Here is a 21491-nt window from a genome sequence, read left to right on the forward strand (position 1 = left end):
ACACCCCTGGAGGATGGTATCCACAAGCAGTGACACAGTTTACTCCAGTCAGAACATGATTGTTATGTATCCACAAAGTGCCTGGCTTTGTAATGAACTTGGAGGCAAAATACTGGCCTTACTGTGGCTTCCCTTTCCTAAAGTCAAAGCCAGGAACCAGCATCATCTGCTCCCTGGGCTCTCCTTCCCTCCCAGCCTCAGTGCAGGAGGAGTAGCTATCTAGCTTGTGACCATCTTATAAGGAAAAAAATTCAAAGTTGACAGGTCTCTGCATTGATCAGACCTTGGCAAAGCCCAACACTCCAAATATTCGTTTGTTTTACATGTCTTAAAGAAACCATGTGTACTGACATATAGCATCTCAGGGTTTCTCTAATGCTTCCTATCTTATTCCCTGTGTTGTGTCATTATCCCAGTGTAAACCCAAGTCCCAGAAACAGGAAACATCAATTCAACAACAGCAAAAAATAATAATGCAGGACCAAAACATAGGAAAACCCTGCTTGTGTAAGTTTATGCACTAGTAGGGAACAGACGGTAGGCAAATACATGTGATGCGTCCACCAGAGAGCAGAGATGGTATGGAAGAGCAAGGCATGGAAGCACCCTTGAGAGGCTGAAACAGGAGGGTCATGAGTTCTAGGTCAGGATGGGCTATGTAGCTCAACCTTGTCTAAAAAGGAAGATGGAAGAGGAAGACTAGGATGCAGAAGGCAAGGAGAAGGAAGATCAGTGAAAGGGAGAGGAGGAAGAAGGAAGGAAAGGAAAGAGGAGGAGGAAGAAGCTATGGAAGAGGTGTGGCAATAAGAGGTTGGGATGGAGAAATGGCTCCATGATAAACAGCACCCGTGTCCTTATAGGGACCCGGGTTCAGTTCCCAGCACCACATGGTGGCTCACAGCCATCCATAACACCATTCAAAGGTTCAAAGAATCTTTCCCCCATCATCTGATCTACATGGGCACCAGGCATGTACATAGTACCCACACAAACATGTATGCACAATACTCATACACATAAATAAATCTACAAATAAAAAAAGGTGAAGTATAGTAAGGGGACTGTTTCACAGAGTAGTAGGCTTGTGTCCAGTAAATGCAGACCTGCCCAGTAAATGCAATGAGGAGCAAGCATGCAGGCATCTGGAAGAGAGGGGCCCCAAAACAGAAATCCATGAGTGCCCTGAAGTGGGACTGTGAAGAGAGCCTGAAGGGCCAATGGCTGAAACAAGGAGAGTGGGTTCGGAAATGAGGTCTGAGGAGCTGGGAGGCAGGTCACACAGGGCCACATGGCTTTTTCACTGACAGGGGAGCCACTGAGGTTAAACCAAAGGGACATGAGTCAGACCTGCGCTGGCACTGAAAGATGCACTCTGGCTGCTCTGTAGGAGACAGGGGGCAGGGATCAAGGGGGAACAGGTGAGAGGCACTCCACCCTTCTTCCTTTTATCTTATCTTTGCAAAACTGGCTTCCACCACCTCCTGCAGGGATGAGCTGAGCGAGCTGCACAGAAAGCCTTAGAAGTTTCCCTGTGTTCATGCAGGGAGCTGGAGATTGCCTTGGTGAGATTTCTGCGATTAAACAAGTGCTGTGTCTGGTATCCCACCAGACCTTGCCCCTGAAGAGTTCCTCAACAACAGTTGCCCTCTCAGGAAGTTCTGGAAAGACCTCAGGAACTTACTAGCTACATGGTTGAAACAAAAGAGGAAGGAGGAGGTAGAAAAATCTTGATGCAATCATTTAACCTGGAGAAGAGAGAGTTAAAAAAAAAATCTACAATTATTTTTCCATGAGTTATTTGTAAGGATCTCTCTCTACTAAAGAACTGGGTGGAAGGTCTCAATTGGACCTAATATGGAGGGTATGAGTGTGGTAGGAAGGACTCAGGTGGCCGTGATCACTGGAAGTAGTCTAAAGAGATTAGAAACAGCCACCCAAGGCCCCTAGCATATAGATGGTATTGAGAATGTTAAAGAAATATTGTGAAGAACAAGGAACATTTCTGTCAGGAGACAAGGGGGTGACCAGGAACCTCTTAATCCAAAGAGTGAACAAGAGTGGAAAAGTCGCCAAGCAGCCACTAGGCTGCAGAGAAGGGGAGAGGGTACTCATGCCCAAAGCAGGACCTGGACCTCCAGGCCAGCCCTTGGAGGACCTCCTCCTCTCTTCCTGGGCCTGCCTATCCAGACACCTTGTTTGGGCTTACTTTTAGTCTCAGGACACAAGCCCAAGCTCCAAACATGTTGGCCCATTAGCCAAATTAGAGTCCTCCACAGCCCTGCTTCTACTCTTTGTCCATCTCCAGGCTGGTTTGGGCTTAGTCATACTCTGCCCTGAGCCACATCTGGAAGATTTCACTCTGGTGTTCTTGCTGCTGAGAAGCCCCTCACCCTTGGGCCCTTCCACAGCTCCAGGTCCACACCCCTTTCATTTGGCAGCTTCCTTGGCTCATATTTCTAGACAAGAGTCACTTCCTCCAGGAGTCTTCCTTGAATCTCTTCTCCATGGTGCTTTCAGATGTCTATCATGGCTCTCAACACCCTCTTAAAGTCTGAAATGCCCTGGGTAATACATCTGTCCCCAGGACTCCCCAAGTTATACTCCTTACTCAGGCTACACCCTCCTCTGCATCAGCCTCATCTGTCTTGAGCTGTCTGTGCCTGTGGCCTCCCACAAACCAACACAGAAAGGGTATCCACAGGCTGCATTGCCAAGGGAAGCCCTGTTCCCTTGAGCCCATAGGTGCTCAAGAGAACACCAGGAGATGGGAGAGACACTGTCACCTATCAGAGTACAGCTTGGAGAAAGGGTGTACTCAAAATCTACCCAAAGAGACCTAAGGAAGACCCAGCATTGAGGTTCAGCACAGTGCAGCCCATTCACAGACTTTCTGAAGAACAGGCTTCCCTGGGAGTTCTAAGGGTCCTGCTGGGAGAGCACTTATTGTTAGTATTCAGGAATCTGTGCTGGTCTGCCCTTGGGATCCTGACAGCGGAATATGTCCTCAGCTGAAACCACTAAGAGCACTGCCTGTACATATTTACCATGTTCCCTTTTTAAAGTGCCCTGCCCATATATCTTTCTCTCTCTTTCCCTCTCCCTCCTTTTCTGCTTCTCTGCCTCCCTGTCCCCAGAGGCCAGTCTTCCCCCTCCCCTCTCTCCTTTTCTCATTCCCTTTCCCCTAATTAAAAAAACAATCCTCCATGTGAGCTCTACAGCACAGTACCTTTCTTTCTCATGATGCTTTTTAAATTACAATACTTAACCCTCTCTGGCACTCTGGCCCTTAAATATCATCGCCTGTGTGACACTTTCTGGTGTTTCCAAGCTCTCTCCCAAGACTGGAAATCATCTCACTTCCCCTGGACAGCCATTACTCTGGTTTGTAGCTCCCAATGGCACTCATCTGTCTATTTGGCCACTAAGTCATTGAGATACAGACATAACCATCTACACCAAAATCTCCCCAAAGACTCGTCTAATTCCTTTTGTATCAGGGTCCCCATTGTCTAGCACAGACTGGGCAATCAGACAACAGCAATTTGTTGGTTCATCCCATCACCCTTTACTCAACAACCACTAAAAGGCAAACATACAGAAATGATATCATGATGAATCCAGCCAGGGCTTCTGGGCTATTTGTTGAAATGATGAACAGATGGGGGTGTGGATGGGTGGATAGAGGAGTGGTTGGCAGGTAACAGTCAAAAACATTTCTCAGAAGCCCAGTGTGGTGGTGCATGCCTTTAATCCCAGTACTCAGCAGGCAGAGGCAGGCAGATCTCTAAGTTTGAGGCCAGCCTGGGTTACATGGGTTACAGAGTGAGTTCCAGTATAGCCAGGGCTCCTGCCTTTATTTATCTGGCGTCTTTGAATCATCAAGTGTCAAATCCAAGACTCTGGAAGCAATGATGGGAGGTCAAGTGAGCCTGGGCCCTGGGCATCCTAGCCACACTCCTGTCCTCAGATGCTTCTCGTCATGCATAGGGTTCACTCCCAACCTTAACATGCCAAAGCTCTTAATAGATGCCCATGGTTCTTCTTCCCCTTGACCTCGCCTTTCCCTGGCTAAACTACTGACTACTCAGAACAGACCACGTTAACATTTTCTCTCCTTCCAACCTTCCTTCCTTCCTTCCTTTTTTCTTTCTCTGGTTTTGTTGTTGTTACTTGTTTGCTGTGTGCTGGGTTTATTGATTGATTGGTTTTTGAAACCAATCTTTCCATGTAGCCCTGATGGGCCTGGAACCTTCAGCACTGCTCTGTCTCAGCTTCCTCATCATAGAGATTACAGTATATACCACCACTCCACCTTGTTTTTCCTCTTTTATGAAAGACAGGAGTCTTCTATCAACAAAATACAAAGACTCTGGCAGCCAGGCCTCTTCACACAGCCACATTGGCTCTAAGACACACTTTCATGCATCTCATCTGTAGCAGCCTCAGTGGACTAGATCATTAACGGCCCTTGCAGAGGCCAGGCAGACCTAGAGCCCCATGGGCTGGCCAATGCCACACTCCTCCTAAGCAGAAGCATGAGAAGGGCAGCCTGCGGTCTTCCGGTAGCAGAGTCAAGAGCTTTGCCCTCACTCTCAACCCTTAACTCCTCTACCCCACCCTAGAAACTCAAAATAGAGCTGAGTGGGCATTTTCCCAGGGGTAGGGTACAATGGGGGAAGAAATGGAAGCCACTTAACAGGCTCAAAGTCTACAAATGCTTCCTGCTCTGACCCAACACACATGACACATAGGGCAGCAAGCCCAGGACAGACAATGGAGAGATCAGGGCTGGGCTCCAAAAAGATCTCTCTTAGCCAGGAACCTCTCCCAAGAACACAACTCCAGATTAATGCTCTCTGATCTATCCCAGGGGGAGAGAAACCCCATATGGCCTCAGGGTTTGCTTGAGGGCCCCACAGGTAAATCCAGACATAGGCAAAAACCTTTCTACATCCACACACACACACACACACACACACACACACACACACACACACACACACACTGCACCATCAGGCCAGAGTTCAAGGAAACAGATGACACTTACCATGGGAAGGATTGGTTCAGGCTGCAAACAGAAGCTGTGTAGTCTGTCTGTTTTTAGGAAGTGGGTGGTAAAAAGTGTTCCAGGCCCCAAACTGAAACATGTTGTTATCAAAGGCCAAATCAAGCCCTCTCCCCCTACAGCACTGCACCAAACAGACTCTCCAGGGACACCCTAATCAAGAAGTGATCCCCCTCCTTGCTCCAGAAGGTCTGCCTGTCTCTACCATCTCCGCCCCCCCTTCTCAGGGACAGCAGCCCAGACTGAAGTCTAGTTAGCCCAAGGAGGTTGAGAAGTCAGCAAAGCCTTCCAACTCTGAAAGTGCCTGCTCCCCTCTATCCAACATTCATGAACTTGTTGGTTCTCAGAACAATTTCCTGAAAGCCTCTCGGGTCCATTGACATCCCAAGCATAGAACTACATAGCACAGGAAGGCCTCTGCTGGGGCTGTAGCTCAGAGACCACACAAGGCATTTGCAGGGCCTTGGGTTGGATCCCAGACACCAGCAAATAAGAACTAAAGAGTTCTTGCTAGACAATGAATCCATGGTATGCCCTAAGTTTCATGTTCTGTATACAGTAAAGGTACTAGACTATCGGATCCCCTGTATACCTCCAGACTCAGACTGTTCCTCCAGGCTTATCCCAGGTTCCACACTGAGATATCCTATCCCAGGTCATCCTAAAACAAGCATCTTTCATAAAATTAGGGGTTTTGTGAACATGTTCTCCTGCCCTCTAAGCAGCCTTTGAGTCAGTATCCTGCATCTCTGCCAGCAGTATTTTCCATGCCTTGTAAATGAGAACCTGAGAAAGAAACCTCGATCTATACAGACAGATCCTTGGACCTTTACCTAAATTATTTAAGGCTTCTAGAGCCTTCTCCATAGGACACAACACCAAATACTCGGAATGAATGACAAAAGCATTTTATTGGGGATGAAACAGAGATGAGCAGGGTTGAAGGGGACACCAAGCAGTCTTTGTTTGAACCTTGCAGAGCCCATTGCTGCCAGGTGGTAGAGAATGAGCATAATTGTAGCAGATGGATGTCCAGGATCTGGTAGAAGGTGGTGTGACTGAAGGGCCGCATGTGACCTGATAGTTTTGAAGAAGGAGCTCCTGATGATCTTCATCCCCTCTGTCCATTGGGGTGAAATCAGACACCCCTCCCATTGCAGGGGGTCACAAGGCCCAAATTGAAAAGAAGCTACCCAGCTTCAAAAGAGCAGAAGCCACGCCACAGCCAAGAAGATCATCCTGTAACTGAGAGACCGGGGCAGAGGGGAGGAGACTCTGACACGATGGACGCCGGGAAGGAGAGTGGAGATGAAGGAAGCACAGAGACACCAACAATGGCTGACCCTGCCGGACTCAGGGCCATCAGGACCCCATCTCTTCTATCGCTGGGACCTCTTGGTCACGGTGGTGGTACCAGTGATCTTGGTACCAGAACTGCCATAGACACCACCACCAAACCCAAAGCCACTTCCAGAACCGGAACCAGAACCAAAACCACTACCCAGGCCAAGGCCGATGCCAGCACTCCCGCCAATGCTGGCACTGCCACCAACGACCGCTGGAAGAAGAAACAAAGTTCACAGTTATTCTCAGTTCCAGCACTCCCTGACTCAGACCCAGAGGAATAGATGGCATGGTGGGAAAAGTACTTACAGATGCTCACAGCACTCTGGCATTCTCCAGACATCCTGTTAGGGAGAGAGAACCATGAGCCAGGCAGAATAGAACCCCACCTCCTTCAGCATGAAGATACCATATGCTTATCTCAGCCTTGAGCAGCCACACAGTAACAGCAGAATGTCAACCTATGCTCTGATGGTCCTGGTCAGAAAGTACCAGAACAGCACCGAGTCAAGAAGTCCTGAGTCCCAAACCCAAGCCTCCCTTACCTGCACTCCTCGCCCTCCAGCAGCTTGCGGTAAGTGGCAATCTCTATATCCAGGGCCAGCTTGACATTCATGAGAGCCTGGTAGTCACGCAGCAGCCGGGCCAGGTCCTCCTTGGCCTTCTGCAGGGCGCCCTCCAGCTCTGTACGTTTGCTGTGGGCATCTTGGAGAGCCGTCTCTCCACGCTGCTCTGCATCAGCCACGGATGTCTGCAGAGTCTGGCACTGTGGGCAGGGACATTGATGAGCAACATCAGTTCCCTACTTTTAAAAACTTCATACCTATTTCTCCTCCTGAGCCAGCCTCCCTTGGTTAAGATGTTAGAATTTTGGTCATTCTTCTCCCCACATTTCCAGACTCAAGAGTCCCATTCCTAACTGCCTTTAATCCCAGCACTCAGGAGGCAGAGGCAGGTGGATCTCTGAGTTAGAGGCTATCCTGGTCTACAGAGCAAGTCCCAGGGCAGGCAGGGTTACATAGAGAAACCCTGTCTCAGGAAAAAAAAAAAAAAAGAATCCCATTCCTTCCAGACAGAATACATCCATGTAGGTATATAGCAAGACCACTGAGTTCACCTGTAACCTCACCAGACCAACAAGGTAAAGATATACAAAAGCCAGGGAAGACTAGCCAGGAGCCCTGTGTTTGGGATATCAATCAAACTAAACAAGACATGTTGAGGAGATATGTGTGGTTGGTATCATAAGGGATAAAGGCCTTATAGACAAGCATAGCATCTCATAGCCTAGTGCTTTATCTGTTTGTTCCCCCATAAAGGCACCCACACCCACCTGCTTCTTGATGTTCTCAATCTCTGCCCGCAGCCTCTGGATCATCCTGTTGAGTTCTGAGATCTCATTCTTGGTGCTCTTCAGGTTATCTCCATGTTGGTCAGCTGAGATCTGGAGCTGCTGGACCTGATACCCAAGGGAACAGGGCCTTAAGATTGCATAGCAGACCCAGTGAGGGAAACCACAGATGGAAAGGTAATACCAAATACATGAGATCCCAGGTCAAATAAGGATCAATGGTACCTAGAGGATCCACTCATCTCATACACCTACCTTCGTCTGGTACCAGGACTCGACCTCAGCCTTACTCCTCTGGGCAATCTCCTCATATTGGGCTCGGACCTCTGCGATGATGCCGTCCAGGTCCAGATTCCGGTTGTTATCCATGGACAGCACCACAGATGTGTCTGAGACATGTGTCTGCATCTGGGACAGCTCCTACAAGATCCATGTCTCACATCAGACCCCAGTAGAGCTAGCCTTCCCTGACCTCTGACACCATCCTCCCATTTCCATGGAAATGACTGTGAAATGGGTTTAAAGGAAGAAGAGTTAATAGTCCCCATGTGTAGGGAGAAGGAAGAGAGAGAAATTAACAGTTGGTGTCATCTCTGAACAGAAAAACAATGGTTCTAGTCCCTATTGATCCCTAAAACATGAATGTTCTATGTATAATGAGGCAGAGGTTCTATATGTTGGGTGGAAGGCAATCTAATGGAAACATGATGGGTAGCAGTGACTTCTCCCCCATGCAACCTCCAGCTATAAATCCTCTTCTAGGACATCTGGTCCTGAGAAACTCTCCACTGATTCTCTAGATTCACTCTAGTCTTTTCTCTCTATGACCTTGCCAAGAACCCACTGCCTTGATATAAATTGTTGGAATTTATTAAGAACCATGACTTCTAACCCACAGCCTTATAGATAGGGGTTTCCCTCCTCTAAACGGAGGATGGAGACCTCACCGCTTCATAGAGGACCCTCAAGAAGTTGATCTCGTCCTTAAGGCTGTCCACCTTGGCCTCTAAATCCACCTTGATCATGTAGGCAGCATCCACATCCTATGGAGGTAGAAGAGGAGAAAAAGGAGGAGGATGAAGAGGGGGAAAGAGGTAAGGGCCACTAAAGTCATCAGAATACACAAAGTTCACTGTCTAGATAGATTTTCTTCACACACTTACTTCCTTTTAAATCTCACCCCATTACCCACTCTCTTTGATACCACAATCCCAGACAGAGCCAAGAAAGATAAGGATAGGCAGAGATGGGCTAAACACATGACTTAATCCAAGGGCCACTTCCAACAAGGGGGAATGCTACAAGCTCTTCCTGCATCCTTCCCGGCTTACTTTCTTGAGGACCACAAAGTCATTCTCTGCAGCTGTGCGCTTGTTGATCTCGTCTTCATACCTGGGGGTAGGGACAGGAAGACAGAGGGCCACCATGAGCAATTTTTCCAAGGTACACTGCTTGTTCCCAAACATCTAAGAGTTTGGAAACGTCCAGATCACGAGCAGCACTCAAGTGTACTACCCATGAGGCTAACGCCTTGGCCCTGTTTATTCAGGGACATAAAAACAAGCATGGAAAGAGTATTGGGGGACAAGATGTGAGGGAAACTTCAGCTCAGTGGTCAGATTAGATCATTGGAAAGATTATCCTGATGCTAAATTCTAGGCAAACACTCCAGTTCTCTTTTCTCCATGTGCTCGTTTCTTCAGCCCCATCTTACAGAGAGCAAAAGTAAAGCTACTGTGTATTGCTTGTCCACTATGTGTTCTACTTGCTCTGTTCCCACTCCCTATTCCATTCAATTCTCACAAGCCATAAGGTAAGAATACTACCCTATTAAAGACTAAAAAAGCAAAAGCCCAGAGATTTTAAGAAACTCACCTAAGGTCACATACAAACACACACACACACACACACACACACACACACACACACACACAAATCAGTATTGAGTTGACTCCATCTCTTTCCAATCTATATACTAATCTGTGTTCCAATCTATGACCAGGCTTATACTGCTATTGATCCATTTTATTTCTGAACTTCTTTGTGCCCAGAAAACCCAGGGACCTAAATTGATCACTGATTAAGTCAACTGGTGGTTACTTGGCCTCTGCCTGTGAAAATGTCACCATTTGGATATAAAAGTTGGCTTAGAGGAACTTTCAACCAGCTTTGAATTCCCCGAGCCTGAAGTCCCAGACCACTGAAGAGGAGCCTAGATGTGGGCCAGCCCTCCATCTCTCCACGTACTTGGTCTTGAAGTCCTCCACACTGTCCTGCATGAGCTTCAGCTCTGACTGTAGGCGCCCTTTGTCATTGGTCAAAGAGTCCAGATGCTTCCTCAGGGCATTGATATAAGTCTCAAAGAAAGGATCCAGGCTTCTGGGGGATGTGGTGGTTGTCTGCTGCTGGAGCAGGTTCCATTTGGTCTCTAGAACCTTGTTCTGTTGCTCTAAAAATCGCACCTGTGTGAAAAAAGACACAAGCCACTAGTAAAGGCCAGAAGCTTCAGCGGAAGGGTATCTAAGGCCAGCACCAGCCTAGGTAGTCCAGGCAGCCAAACCACCTAAGAGTCACCTAAGTTGGGCCACCACATTGCAAGCCCAGGACACCATCATGACAAGCATGCTACTGGTCCCATCATTGCCTGAGGAACACACAGCTTGGAGAACACAGTGTAGGGCTGATGGCGTGGCAGGTACAGCTTTCTAGCCACAGCAGACCAAGGTCCAGGTTGCTGGGCTACAGAACAGAAATGTCTGATTTGAAACAATTAAATCAAGTAAGACCAAGAGGTACAAGCAAGGTGGCAGTTGCTGACATTCAAGGGACCCTGACCCACAGTGAAGAACAGACACATTTACTGAAGACTTTGAAAATAAGCTAAGTGTTGTGGTGTGCCTGTGTGAGCCAGCACTCAGGAGGCTACGGCAGGAGGACAATGAGTTTGAAGCCAACATGATCTACACGGGAAACCCTCGTCTTCTCAGTCTGTACCAACTAAGTCCTCACATGTTCTGAGATTCAGGTAGAATCCACCCTGGCAAGGATGCCCTAGGGCCTTCCCCTCTCTAGAGCACCTAGCCAGGCCAACCAGAGGAGTGGCCTAGCAGAGCTGCTCCATGTTACACACAATTAATGAGAGTCCCCGCTTCTAAACCCAAAGGGTGAGATGAAAAGAAGATGGAGGCAAGAAAGCACCAAGAGCTCTCCATCTGTCGCTTGAGTCTGTATTCCTGGGGTGACAGTAAAACCTCTACCAGCTACTGTAGGCTTATTCAAGCCAGTGGGAAGAGCAAGTTTACCCCACATTTTCTTCAAGGTGGTTCACACTTGCCTCAAGCACCTAAAGGAACCAACACCTTGATGCACAGCCACCTAGAACAGCATGGGCAGGAACACCACACTGGTCCCTAGCTGTAGATCTTTGAGTAACTAGACTCCATGATGCAGGGCCACAATTGAACCTACACAACAGGATCTCCAGATCTTTCATGAAACCAGAAGCTGGGCTAGAAAAAGCAAAGAGCATCCCCTCAGTGCTTCAAGAAGTTTCAGAAATGAGAAGTTTTACCCGGAGACAGAAGTGGGTATGAGATGACCTCCTGGCTAAGCCTCAGGGCCCAGGCCTCACTCCCACCACCCTCTGCACATGTCAGGCTCACTCGCCTTGTCAATGAAGGAAGCAAATTTGTTGTTGAGGGTCTTGATCTGCTCACGCTCTTCTGTGCGAACTCTCTGTATCTCTGGGTCAATCTCCACCTGAAGAGGTGTCAGCAGGCTCTGGTTGATGGTAACTTCCTGAATACCTCCAGCAGGACAGACAGGGAAGCCAGGTCCACCTCGACCATTGAAGGAGCCTCCGAAGCCGCCGCCAAAGCCACCAGCACCAAACCCGGCACCGAAGCCTCCGGCACCAAAGCCTCCCACACCGAAGCCTCCGGCTCCACCATAGCCACCGCCTTGGCAGGACCCAGCCACGCTCATGGAGATACTCTTGTGACCCCCGAGATTGTAGAGACTCCTGCTGCCGAAGCCTCCAGAGGAGCATCGGCCTGCACCCCCAGACATGGAGGCCGAGCTGAAGGCCACCCGCTTGACACCACTGGCAATGGCTGAACCACTGCTAAAGCCCCGGGAGGCTCCGCGGACACTTTGCTGTCTGGCAATCATGGCTGAGAGAGAAGGCAGCTGTGATGAGCGTAGAAGAGAAGGGCCAGGTGGTGAATGCCAGAGCCCTTGGCCCTTGTAGCTTATATGGGCTGGAGCAGCAGGGCTTGGTTTCAGGGGCATAAAGGGAAAAATCCGAAACATCCCTGGGCTGGGCCTTTGGCACAGGCCCATCTTTCTTGCACCTGCTGAGCATGTCACTAAACACACCTACAGAAGTCACTGGGAGGGCACGGCTTACGGTCTCATCCCCTCCCTGAGCCAGTGCCCTAGGGCCTGCTGCATCATGGCCCACCCGGCTCAGCCTTGCAGAGTCCCACTGCCCTCCCACCTTCCTGGCCAGCCTCATGGGGCTCCTGCTCCAGACACATAGCCCTGTCACCCCTAGTTTTATGCCACAGACTCTGGAACCTAAGAAAACTGGGTTCCAGGGCACAGCCTGCCACTGACAGGCTACACGCCCTGACCCGAGCAAGCAGCTCTTTGAGCCCAGCCTCAGTACTCATAAGAAAGAAAGAATACAAATATTTACCTTTCCTCTGAAGACAAGTGAGATCGTGATCATGGATGCGTACCCTATGAACTGTCACAGCGGCTCTCAGACTTTATATCTGTCATTCTTATCCTCCGTGTGTTCTTGGCCCTGTGTTCACTTAGGAATCAAGGCTCTTCTCTTACAATTCCAACCTTTCCAAGAAAGACCCAAAGGAGCTTTTCTCTGGGATTTCACCATGAGGCCTGCAGACACCATTGGGCTCACTGAGCTTCCCCAGAACATAGCACATTTGGTTTTTCCAATGTGATCCAGAATTCTGGAAAGACGGTCCTTACATTCTCCATGCTGGGAACTGCTTTGACTGAATGGTGATAATTCAGTGCCCCTCCTCCCAAACATGTATAAGATGCAAAATCCTAGTTTTACTCCTAGAACTTAGGTTCCTCCTAACTGACCTATATCAGACTCTACCCAATTCTCAGTAAGTAGCTGTGCAGCCCTAGGGTGGTCACCTGACCCTCTGAACCCAGATAACTCATTTGTAAAACAAGACATGTGTCTGTGCATAGTTGATAAGACAAGGTGCCCAGTAAGTAGGAGGCCAAGAGGCCTCATCCTGCCCAGGCACTCAGAAATCCAATGCATCTGTGTCCTCTCCTCCATCCATCACTGAGGAAATGACCTAGATATAAGAAGGAGCCACCAGCAACCTAGATAACCCTCCAGGCTTAAACCACCATATGTCAAAGAAACATGTTCCCCAAAAGCTTCCCTGATACACAAAGAACCCAGGGTAGCCGCTGGGGCAGAGGGTGAGCATGGTTCAGGCCTTAGGGATGGAGCTACAGAGAAGACCAGGCTGGCCAGCAGTCCTCCCGGCTCTCCTCTCTCCTCTGCCCTGCCACTGGCTAGCTTGTCACAGTAAACATACTCTGAGGTTAGGAGGGCTGGAGTCAGACAGGGAGGGCTGGAGCCCAGATGTGTACAGAAAGCTGGAGCCAGTGAGCATGGCAGAGCAGACAGGTGCTTCCTTTCCCTTTGCCCCCAGTGTTTGCTGGAAACCAGTTTTGAGCCAGGCTCCGTGATAAAGTGACTATGGGACACTGACATCCAGACCCTTGTATGTCCACCCTAGTCTGGGAGTAAGTGTGGCTTGGCAGGAAGGTGACAACTCCAGATCTCAAGGGCCACCTGAGAACCACCTTCTTTCCACACTTCTCTCCACACACATCCCCACATCTCACCTCTATCCTCTAAAAGCGCTAAGCCATTGATGGGGATTTGCCAGATAAAAACCCTAGGGGACTCATGACATGCCCCTAGGTCTTGTGTGTGGGACTATAATACTCCAAACTTGGGAGAAAATGACACAAGTCAAGTACTGAACAAAAAGAAGCCAGAGCCTGGCAGTGGTGGCACACGCCTTTAATCCCAACACCCAGGAAGCAGAGGCAAGCGAATCTCTCTAAATTCAAGGGCAGCCTGGTCTACAGAGAGAGTTCCAGGACATCCAAGGTTGACAGAGAAACCCTGTCTCAAAAAGAAAAGAAAAAAAGCCAAGACTAGATGGGATTTTCAGAGAAATGACACCTAATACACAAACATCCTCATTTTGTGCCTGGGGTCATCCAAACCATGAAGCCATGACTGAAGATTTCCCTGATGGTTCCTTGAACCATATGGCCATCCCTTCAGTCAAAGAGCAGAAGAGGGAAACCCAGTGCATTCTGCGAAGAAGCAACTAATTCTCTTAGAATGTCTGTAGTATGCTGAACTCCAGGAGCTTTTCTTCTTGGGACTGTTTCATTCTTCCAAGCCATTTTAGCAAAGAGATGTTGAAGGCTCAGAAAGGTTTCTCTCCTGAGATCCAGCAACTCAAAAACAATGGGCATAAGAAGCCAGAGCTATAGGCTTGACCTCAAAGCTCATGACCTTTCTGCACACTGTTTTATATGGGTGTCTCAGCCACCCACAGTTGATGGCCCACCAGAACAGCAGCAGGGACTTGGGAAAATGCTGCTTGCTCCAGCTCAGCTCCTTTCTTTCCCTACTCTGTATGATTGGTGGCTTGGTTTGTGTGGCCCTATCCCAACAGTCATGATATGGACCTCAAAGGCCAATCTTGTACCTTCTAATTAACTAACTCCAAATTAATGTAATTGTAACTCCTGTGGTAAACTCAGACCAAACAAGAAGAATGTTTTGATCTCAACATATAGCCTGTGAGTTTGTTAAATTAGAATTGCCAAGACGTCCCAGAATCCTCAACCCATAGATAAGAAACTGCAGGTAGACACAAGCAAGAATGTCCCAAGTGAGATTGTTTAGTCCTGGTGGTAAAAGAGTCAAAGAGAAGTTATTTCCCTCTTACACCGGGCACTGGCAAAGACAAGCACCCACCAGGAGGTGACAACTAAACCAGTCCCACACTCCCACTACAGCCCTGTGCACACACAGCATTTGCTTTGGCTACTGTCCTTGGTGACCCTGCTTCCTTTGGCCACCTGCCCAAGCCTGGCTGTGAGCAGTAAGCCAGGTGCTGTCAGGCATGGAACAGGAGTGGGAGGGCGTGTTCCTTCCCAGCTTTCTGAGTGCAGGAGGCGAAGCCTTCCCATTCAACCTGGGATTACAGATCCTGAGGCCTCTGTCACTGTCAGCCCCAACCTGGGGAGCAGTGTGGGAAAGTATCTTGTCTTCCCTGGTCAGGTGGGTGCCCTGACCCCACTGGGTCACTTAATCTCAATTGCCCCATGGCCTGAGTCACTCTGAGGGATCAGAGGCCAGTGTTTCAGGAGGCCCCAGGGAGCTGGGAGGAAGGTAGGGCTCTTCCAGCCAGGGCCAGAAAGGGTTATGGATCAGCTCTCTCAGTCTCCTGCCCCTGGCAGGTGCCAGCAGGGGCTCCCAACCCTTCCCACAGCCAAACACTCTTGCTGAAACGTTCAGACAACAGGGACAGAAGCCGGGCTATGGCACACCAGCCCTGCCCTTGCAGCTAGCTGGCCTTCTCTCCCCACCTGCTGAAGCCCCCCGCTAGGAGTGCCTCATGGGAAGGATCCTGGTGTAAAAAGCCACCTCTGAGCTTGATGACAAACTGGGTAAAACTATATTGTTCAGCTTCTGGGCCCAAAATGCACCTTTAATGGAGCTGCTTTTGACTCTGCCAATAACTTATTTTGGCTTTCAGGTGTGGGTGTTCCCTCCAGACTCTCACCAACAGCAGCAGCAGCAGACTTTCTCTCCTATGAAATAACAGTTTGGACTGACTGCCTATCAATTTCTTCTTCTCTGTGGGTGGCATAATGAGGGGCTTGGGCTTCGGGGCAATGTTCTTTTGGGTTCTACATCCAGCACTGTGGCCCTAAAAAGTTACTTAACCACTCTGCCTTATTTTCCTCATCTGGAAGTGGGGCTGTCAGAGAGGTTAGCCTCTCAGAGACTCCAAGCACCTAGTCTCTCCTTAAAAGTCTAGAAGCAGCTGAGGAGCCCCCAGAGGAAGAGCTCAGTGGTGTCAGGCTGTGGGGGTGTTGATTGCCAAGTCCAGGTGCTGCGTCCCTGGCTGGTTCAGAATCTCTGCTTGTATCCCCCGACCTGGCACCAATCTTCCTAAGTCCTCTGGGGAGCACAGCTAAGAGCATAGGCTCCTGCCCAGAGCACCCAGCTGCATTCAGGCAGGAGGGGAGGGCTCTGACTGAGCACAGGCTGTGGGGCAAGATGGAACCAAGAAGAAATAGCTGGACCTCCACCCGTCACATGTCAGTGGGGTTCTCGCTGGGGTGGGGAGGTGCAGGGAGCTGAGGAGGAAATGAGGTGACCTAGGAAATAGGAAGTAGGGAGGGTGGAAGAAACTTCAGTAGGAAAGGAACAAGGCTTGGAAAGCCCTAGCCACCACTCGCCTGTCCTTACAGGGGACATGAGAGCTAACTCCTAGGAGATTCCATTGGCCTGAGTTAGAAAATGGAGAGCCCTGTGTTCCTGTTGACTCCTGAAGCAAATTAATATATCTATAAAGCACATAATCCAATTAAATGTGTGTTTGTACTGGTGGCTAGATGAGGGGAGCTAGGGAAGAAATCACTGGAGGTGTGTGTAGAGAATTCAGAGGTCTGGGGAGGGGAAGTGAAGGGACCTGGAAGGGGGGAGGGGGCTCCCTAAGTCACGTTGTCCCCTCACAGCAGAACTTTCTACAAAGAAACTAGGCTCAGAGATCAGAATTCTGTCCAAGTTCCCAAAGCTAATAGTGGCAAAAGGAGAGAGCTAACCAAAGCCTGCCTGGTTCTGAAGGCAGGGATGTAGGAGTCTGCCCATGGTACTAGGCTAGCACCTGGGACATCCCAGCTCCCCAGGGAGAAAACTGGAGTCACAGGCAGCTTGCTGTAGTTGCTGTTTATTGAGACACGTCACAGGCACAGAGAGGGGCTAGGACCTTGTGAGGTGACCAAGGGGCTCTGGTAAGAAACTGAGGTTAGAGGTCTCTAGGAACCACCACTGCCTCCTCTCTCCTCCTCCAGCTTGCCATGAACTCAGAGCAGATCTGCTATGGTGAAATGGACATCCTACCTCCTCTAACTGGTCAGGTCACCCCCAAGTCACCCAACTGGTAACCCTAACCTCCCTCCCATCCCACTGTATCACCAAGGAGAGAAATCTGAGTAAATTTGAGCCCTTTCCCAAATGCAAATCATATGTAAATTGTGCACCACTAATGCTCGCCTCCGCGTCCTGAGAAGGCGTGGCCAGCGCTAGGACCATGGCCCAGCCCCTCCCTCAAAGCCTTGCTGCTAGTATCTCCGGCTAGAGGTCTTGACTGTGGTGGTCTTCCTCAGGATGGAGGTTCCCCCAGAGACCTGCCCACCCTTGGCAGTGCCGTAGCTCACACTGGCACTGAAGCCGCCCTTGTTGGCCCCGCCAGCCCCGCCCAGAGATAGGCCGCTCCCGAAGCCAGCCGCGCCGCCTGCACACACCGAGGTAGAGTTGCCGGTCACAGCTGCAAAGCAAAGGTTCTGGCTTAGTAGAGCTATCGAACCAGGAAAGGGCAGGGGGAACCCAGAAACCCCCAAAGGAAGGGGGCAGGGTAATGCGGCAAAACCACTGAAGGCTCATGCTGCCAGACCCTTTAACCCTGACTCTCTCGAAGAAGGGCCCCTAAGGGGGTCTGGACCTGAGGCAAGGGCGGGGAGAGGCAGGGAGGAATGAGGAGGATGGCCGATACTTACAGATACTAACAGCACTGGGACACTCTCCGGACATCCTAGGGGAGACAAAAGCCCAGAGTGGTCAGCGGTGTGGAAACCCATGTTTAAACCTCCCCTTGCCTCTATGTGCATCAGTTGGTACCAGGGACTGAGGACAAGTAGTAAGGATATACTACAATCCAAGACTCAAGGCCTCCCAGAAGAGCCTAAAGGCTGTTCTGCAGGAGAGTTTGAAGCCGCCCTCACTCCCACTTCCTGTAGGGACAGACAGCACCCCACATCCCTAAGGACAGGGCCTCCTGTCTTTCCCAATGAAAGGAGTTGAGCCTGAACTGACCAAGCAAACCTTGCTGCTGAGCCGGGACACCTCAAAGGATATGGATGGGCAATCCATCCAGGAAGAGAACAACAGAAACGGGGAGCTTGGAGCTGGAGGAGACACCCTAGGGCACCACCACCACCCTCTGCCCCACCCACAGACTCCAGGTCTCCCCAGGGTGTGCAGAGGAGCAGAGGGACAGCCACCTGCTCTCCTCGCTCTCCAGCAGCTTGCGGTAGGTGGCTATCTCCACATCCAGGGCCAGCTTGACATTCATGAGAGACTGGTAGTCACGAAGCAGCCGGGCCAGGTCCTCCTTGGCCTGGTGCAGGGCTGTGTCTAGATCTCCAAGCTTCTTCTTAGCGTCCTTGAGTGCCATTTCCCCACGCTGCTCTGCTTCTGCGATGGCAGTCTGCAGCTGCTGGCACTGCCCACAGGAAAATAGTATTAGGAATACCTTCCAGGGTCAAGCCATTCATCCCTTTGCTCTCAGACCAGGAACCCCACACCCTACCCAACCAATTTGGAAAAAGCAGAAAACTGAAAGGGAATTAATAGAAGAAACCTGGAAGTTTAGTTACTTCATATCCCCACATCCTCCCCCAGGGCTTTGGAAGTGGTGAAAATGAATAATAAAATCTTACTGCCGGGCAAGTGCCGTGTTCTGTCTATAGAAGAAGTCACACTGTTTGCCCATACCTATATAGAGCCTGCATCATAGAACCCTGTGCCCTGCCCCCTGACATTCTGGAGATGGGATAGACTTACTGCTTTGAAGGTCATCCCATGTGTTCTAGCCCTTATATACTCTGACCTTTAGCAAGTCCCTTTCCCTCTCTGAACCCCGGCCACTTGTCCTGGGAGCCCCTTTCCCAAAGGATCAGGTTGATCTTGCTGGGTCAGACTTTGAGTTTTCCATGCGGACCCAGTGGCCTACCTGCTTCTTGGTTGCATCCACTTCGCCTTGCAGTCTCTGGATGGTGCGAGTGAGTTCTGCAATCTCGTTTTTGGTGTCTCGAAGGCTGTCCCCGTGCTTCCCAGCTGTCACCTGCAGCTCTTCATACTGGAGGCCAAAAAAGTGTCTGTGACTAGCAAAAGCCCTGAAGGTAACTGTCGGCCTCAGAGCCCACCCTCTGCTGGAAGTCCCGTAAGAGCTGAGCATACCAGGTCTCAGAGCTCCAGGCCACTTTAGAAGGGGAGGTCCAACCACCACCTGCATACCCAAGCTAGTCCTCTGCTCACCTTGGACTGGTACCATGACTCAGCCTCAGCCCGGCTCTTCTGGGCAATCAGTTCATACTGGGCTTTGACCTCAGCGATGATGCTGTCCAAGTCCAGGCTGCGGTTATTGTCCATGGACAGGACCACATTGGTGTCAGACACATGGGTCTGCACTTGGCTCAGCTCCTGAAGAAACAGGAGAAGCTGCCACCAGAGTCCTGCTCCAAGCCTTGGACAGAAGCCAAGGATGGAGAACAGGATCCTTGCATGGTCTCAGAGGGACATCCTAGGCTTCCTCTGGATCCACCCTAAAAAGAATCTACCCCAGAAAAAAGAATTTCCATCTCTTGGATACCATTGGCATTCATCCTCACTATCAATCCATAGGCCTCTTGATGAGAGATCTGGGGGACAAGGGGAGTGTCCCTCCCAGCCCTGGCTCTGTGCTAGCATATTCACTGGTTTCTGTGATCTTCCCAGAAACCTCCCAGCTGGCCTGAAAGCTACTTCTGTGCTCCCAGGGCAGGAAGCATGCTGAGAGCCACCTGTTCCACCACCCTTAGTTACCCTGATGATAAGGGAGGAGAAAGGCTTGGAAATGAAGAAACTCATACCAGAGTACCAGATACAGGGGGTAAGGGGGTGATGCTGGATACGGACAGTGACAAAGCCCAGATGGCTTTGGACAATCACTGCACTAGACTGTGATATTCTCAAGATGTCCTTGCATTTCTAGGGTCATCACCTTTTTTAAAATATTCCTTAGTGCCCAGGAAGGTGATGTGAAGATAACAGAAGTTGAGAGTCTGTGATCTATTCACTGGGTCATGACTTCATTGGCTCCCAGAGAGCTGTGTCTGCTGCCCCTGATCTGCTACCAGACTGCCCTCAACTGCAGCTACAAAGCTGCTTGCACTTTCAGTCCTCCTCATAGAGTCCTTGATGAGCAGGGCGTCTTCCCTCCAAAAGACAACACCCGCTGGGCATGGTGGCTCTCCCAGCACTCAGGAGTCCACGGCAAAGGAGTGCTGTGATTTGAAACCAGCCTGGGCTACAGTATGAGTCTATGTCTTGAAGAAAAAAAAAAAAAAAGAAAGAAAGAAAATGCCTTCCATATTCTCACTGAGTCTCTAGCATCCCTCACACACAGCCCAGGGAACCATGGCAGAGAGAGAGAGAGAGAGAGAGAGAGAGAGAGAGAGAGAGAGAGAGAGAGAGAGAGAGAGAGAGAGAGAGAGAGAGAGACTCTTCCTGCTTGGCCACGCAGTAAGTAGGATGAGTTAGAATTCAGAATACTTCTTTTTCTAGTTCCACAGAGAGATGAAGTCACTTGCCCCAAATCAAAATTCAGTAAAGAAAGTCCTTTTTAACCCCTGAGCAGCCTGACCTGAGACCTGAGATGACTCAGACCAAACACAGAGCTAAGGGAGAGGGAGAGCTGGAGATGGGAGCCAGAACCATATCTAACAGACAGCTGGGGATGTTGGCTGTGCTCTAAGAACAAGGGTGGAGAGAAACGAGTCACTGGGACTGTGGAGAGAAGAAGTGGCATGGGACAAGCTACTCTTGGCCTGCTGTGTACCAGCTGAGTAATCAAAGAACCTGATGTTCTCTGTGTGTCGTTATGGCATATAGTGGCTGTGAGTCCAGATCAGACTTGGCCAAAGTGGGTGTTCAGGAAATGCACTCATCTGCTCAGATTCCTCTGAAGGTTAGGAAGCCCCAAAGACTCCTTGTCCCAGGTGACTCCTCACAGCCCCTCATGCCTGTTGTCCTGTGGGACACAGGGCCAGCATCATCTCTCAGCTCCAGCACCCCAAACCCCACCCTCAGGCCACAACAGAACAGCACGTGACTGAGTAGAATCAACCTGGAATTAGTAAAGCAACAGGACAGAAACTCCCCACCCGATAGCAACCTCAGTGGTCTGCTAGCATTGTGCCATGACATGGAGGGAAAAGTCCAGGTATTCAGTGAAGCAGAACTCGTGAAAACAAACAGGAAGAACCCAAGGCAAGCAGAGCGTGTGTCTCTTCAGACATCAGAAACTAAGGTGGAGGACAGTGGAGGTGTCCAGGCAAAGGAGCCAGAGAGGCATGGGGTCACTAGGGAAAGCTGAGTCCTTAGATGTCCCCCAAGCTGGAAGGACACTCAAAGGCCAGTGAGACATTCAGTGAGAACCAGCTCCCCCTCCAGGGTTCCTTTAGATTCGTCATGGCCAAAACCAGAGCATGGGATTGAATCCTGAATGCCAGGCGACCACCATAACTGGCAAAAGCACCATTGGGCTGGCTCTCCTCTTGTTGTGAAAGGAAGCCCTGATGGATGAAGAAGCC

The 21491-nt window shown here is 50.0% G+C and overlaps 2 protein-coding genes across 3 annotated transcripts in view; both read right to left on the reverse strand.

Moving 5' to 3' along the window:
* The window catches only part of Krt79 (keratin 79), an 88538-nt gene that overhangs the window by 58697 nt on the left and 8350 nt on the right, over window positions 1-21491 (reverse strand). The window contains exons 5-9 of one of the 2 annotated variants that reach the window (XM_051189953.1): window positions 19177-19341; window positions 18872-18997; window positions 18141-18361; window positions 17637-17671; window positions 16970-17407 (exon numbers count right to left, since the gene is read on the reverse strand). The exons of the other annotated variant lie outside the window; for it this stretch is intronic. Of the exons in view, the coding sequence (XP_051045910.1) occupies window positions 17202-17407; window positions 17637-17671; window positions 18141-18361; window positions 18872-18997; window positions 19177-19341 (753 nt within the window). The 3' untranslated portion in view covers window positions 16970-17201. Of the gene's footprint in view, window positions 1-16969; window positions 17408-17636; window positions 17672-18140; window positions 18362-18871; window positions 18998-19176; window positions 19342-21491 lie in introns of those variants that run through there. 2 annotated transcript variants of the gene reach the window in all.
* LOC127226119 (keratin, type II cytoskeletal 4) lies at window positions 5958-11988 on the reverse strand. Its single transcript, XM_051189978.1, has 9 exons — window positions 11427-11988; window positions 10008-10222; window positions 9092-9152; window positions 8708-8803; window positions 8016-8180; window positions 7743-7868; window positions 6955-7175; window positions 6719-6753; window positions 5958-6623 (listed from the first exon to the last, which is right to left on the reverse strand). Exons 1-9 carry the CDS (start codon window positions 11928-11930, stop codon window positions 6445-6447), a joined length of 1602 nt encoding a protein of 533 aa, XP_051045935.1. The 5' UTR covers window positions 11931-11988; the 3' UTR covers window positions 5958-6444.

This window comes from Phodopus roborovskii, unplaced genomic scaffold (assembly GCF_943737965.1).
Source record: "Phodopus roborovskii unplaced genomic scaffold, PHOROB, whole genome shotgun sequence".
NCBI lineage: Eukaryota > Metazoa > Chordata > Mammalia > Rodentia > Cricetidae > Phodopus > Phodopus roborovskii.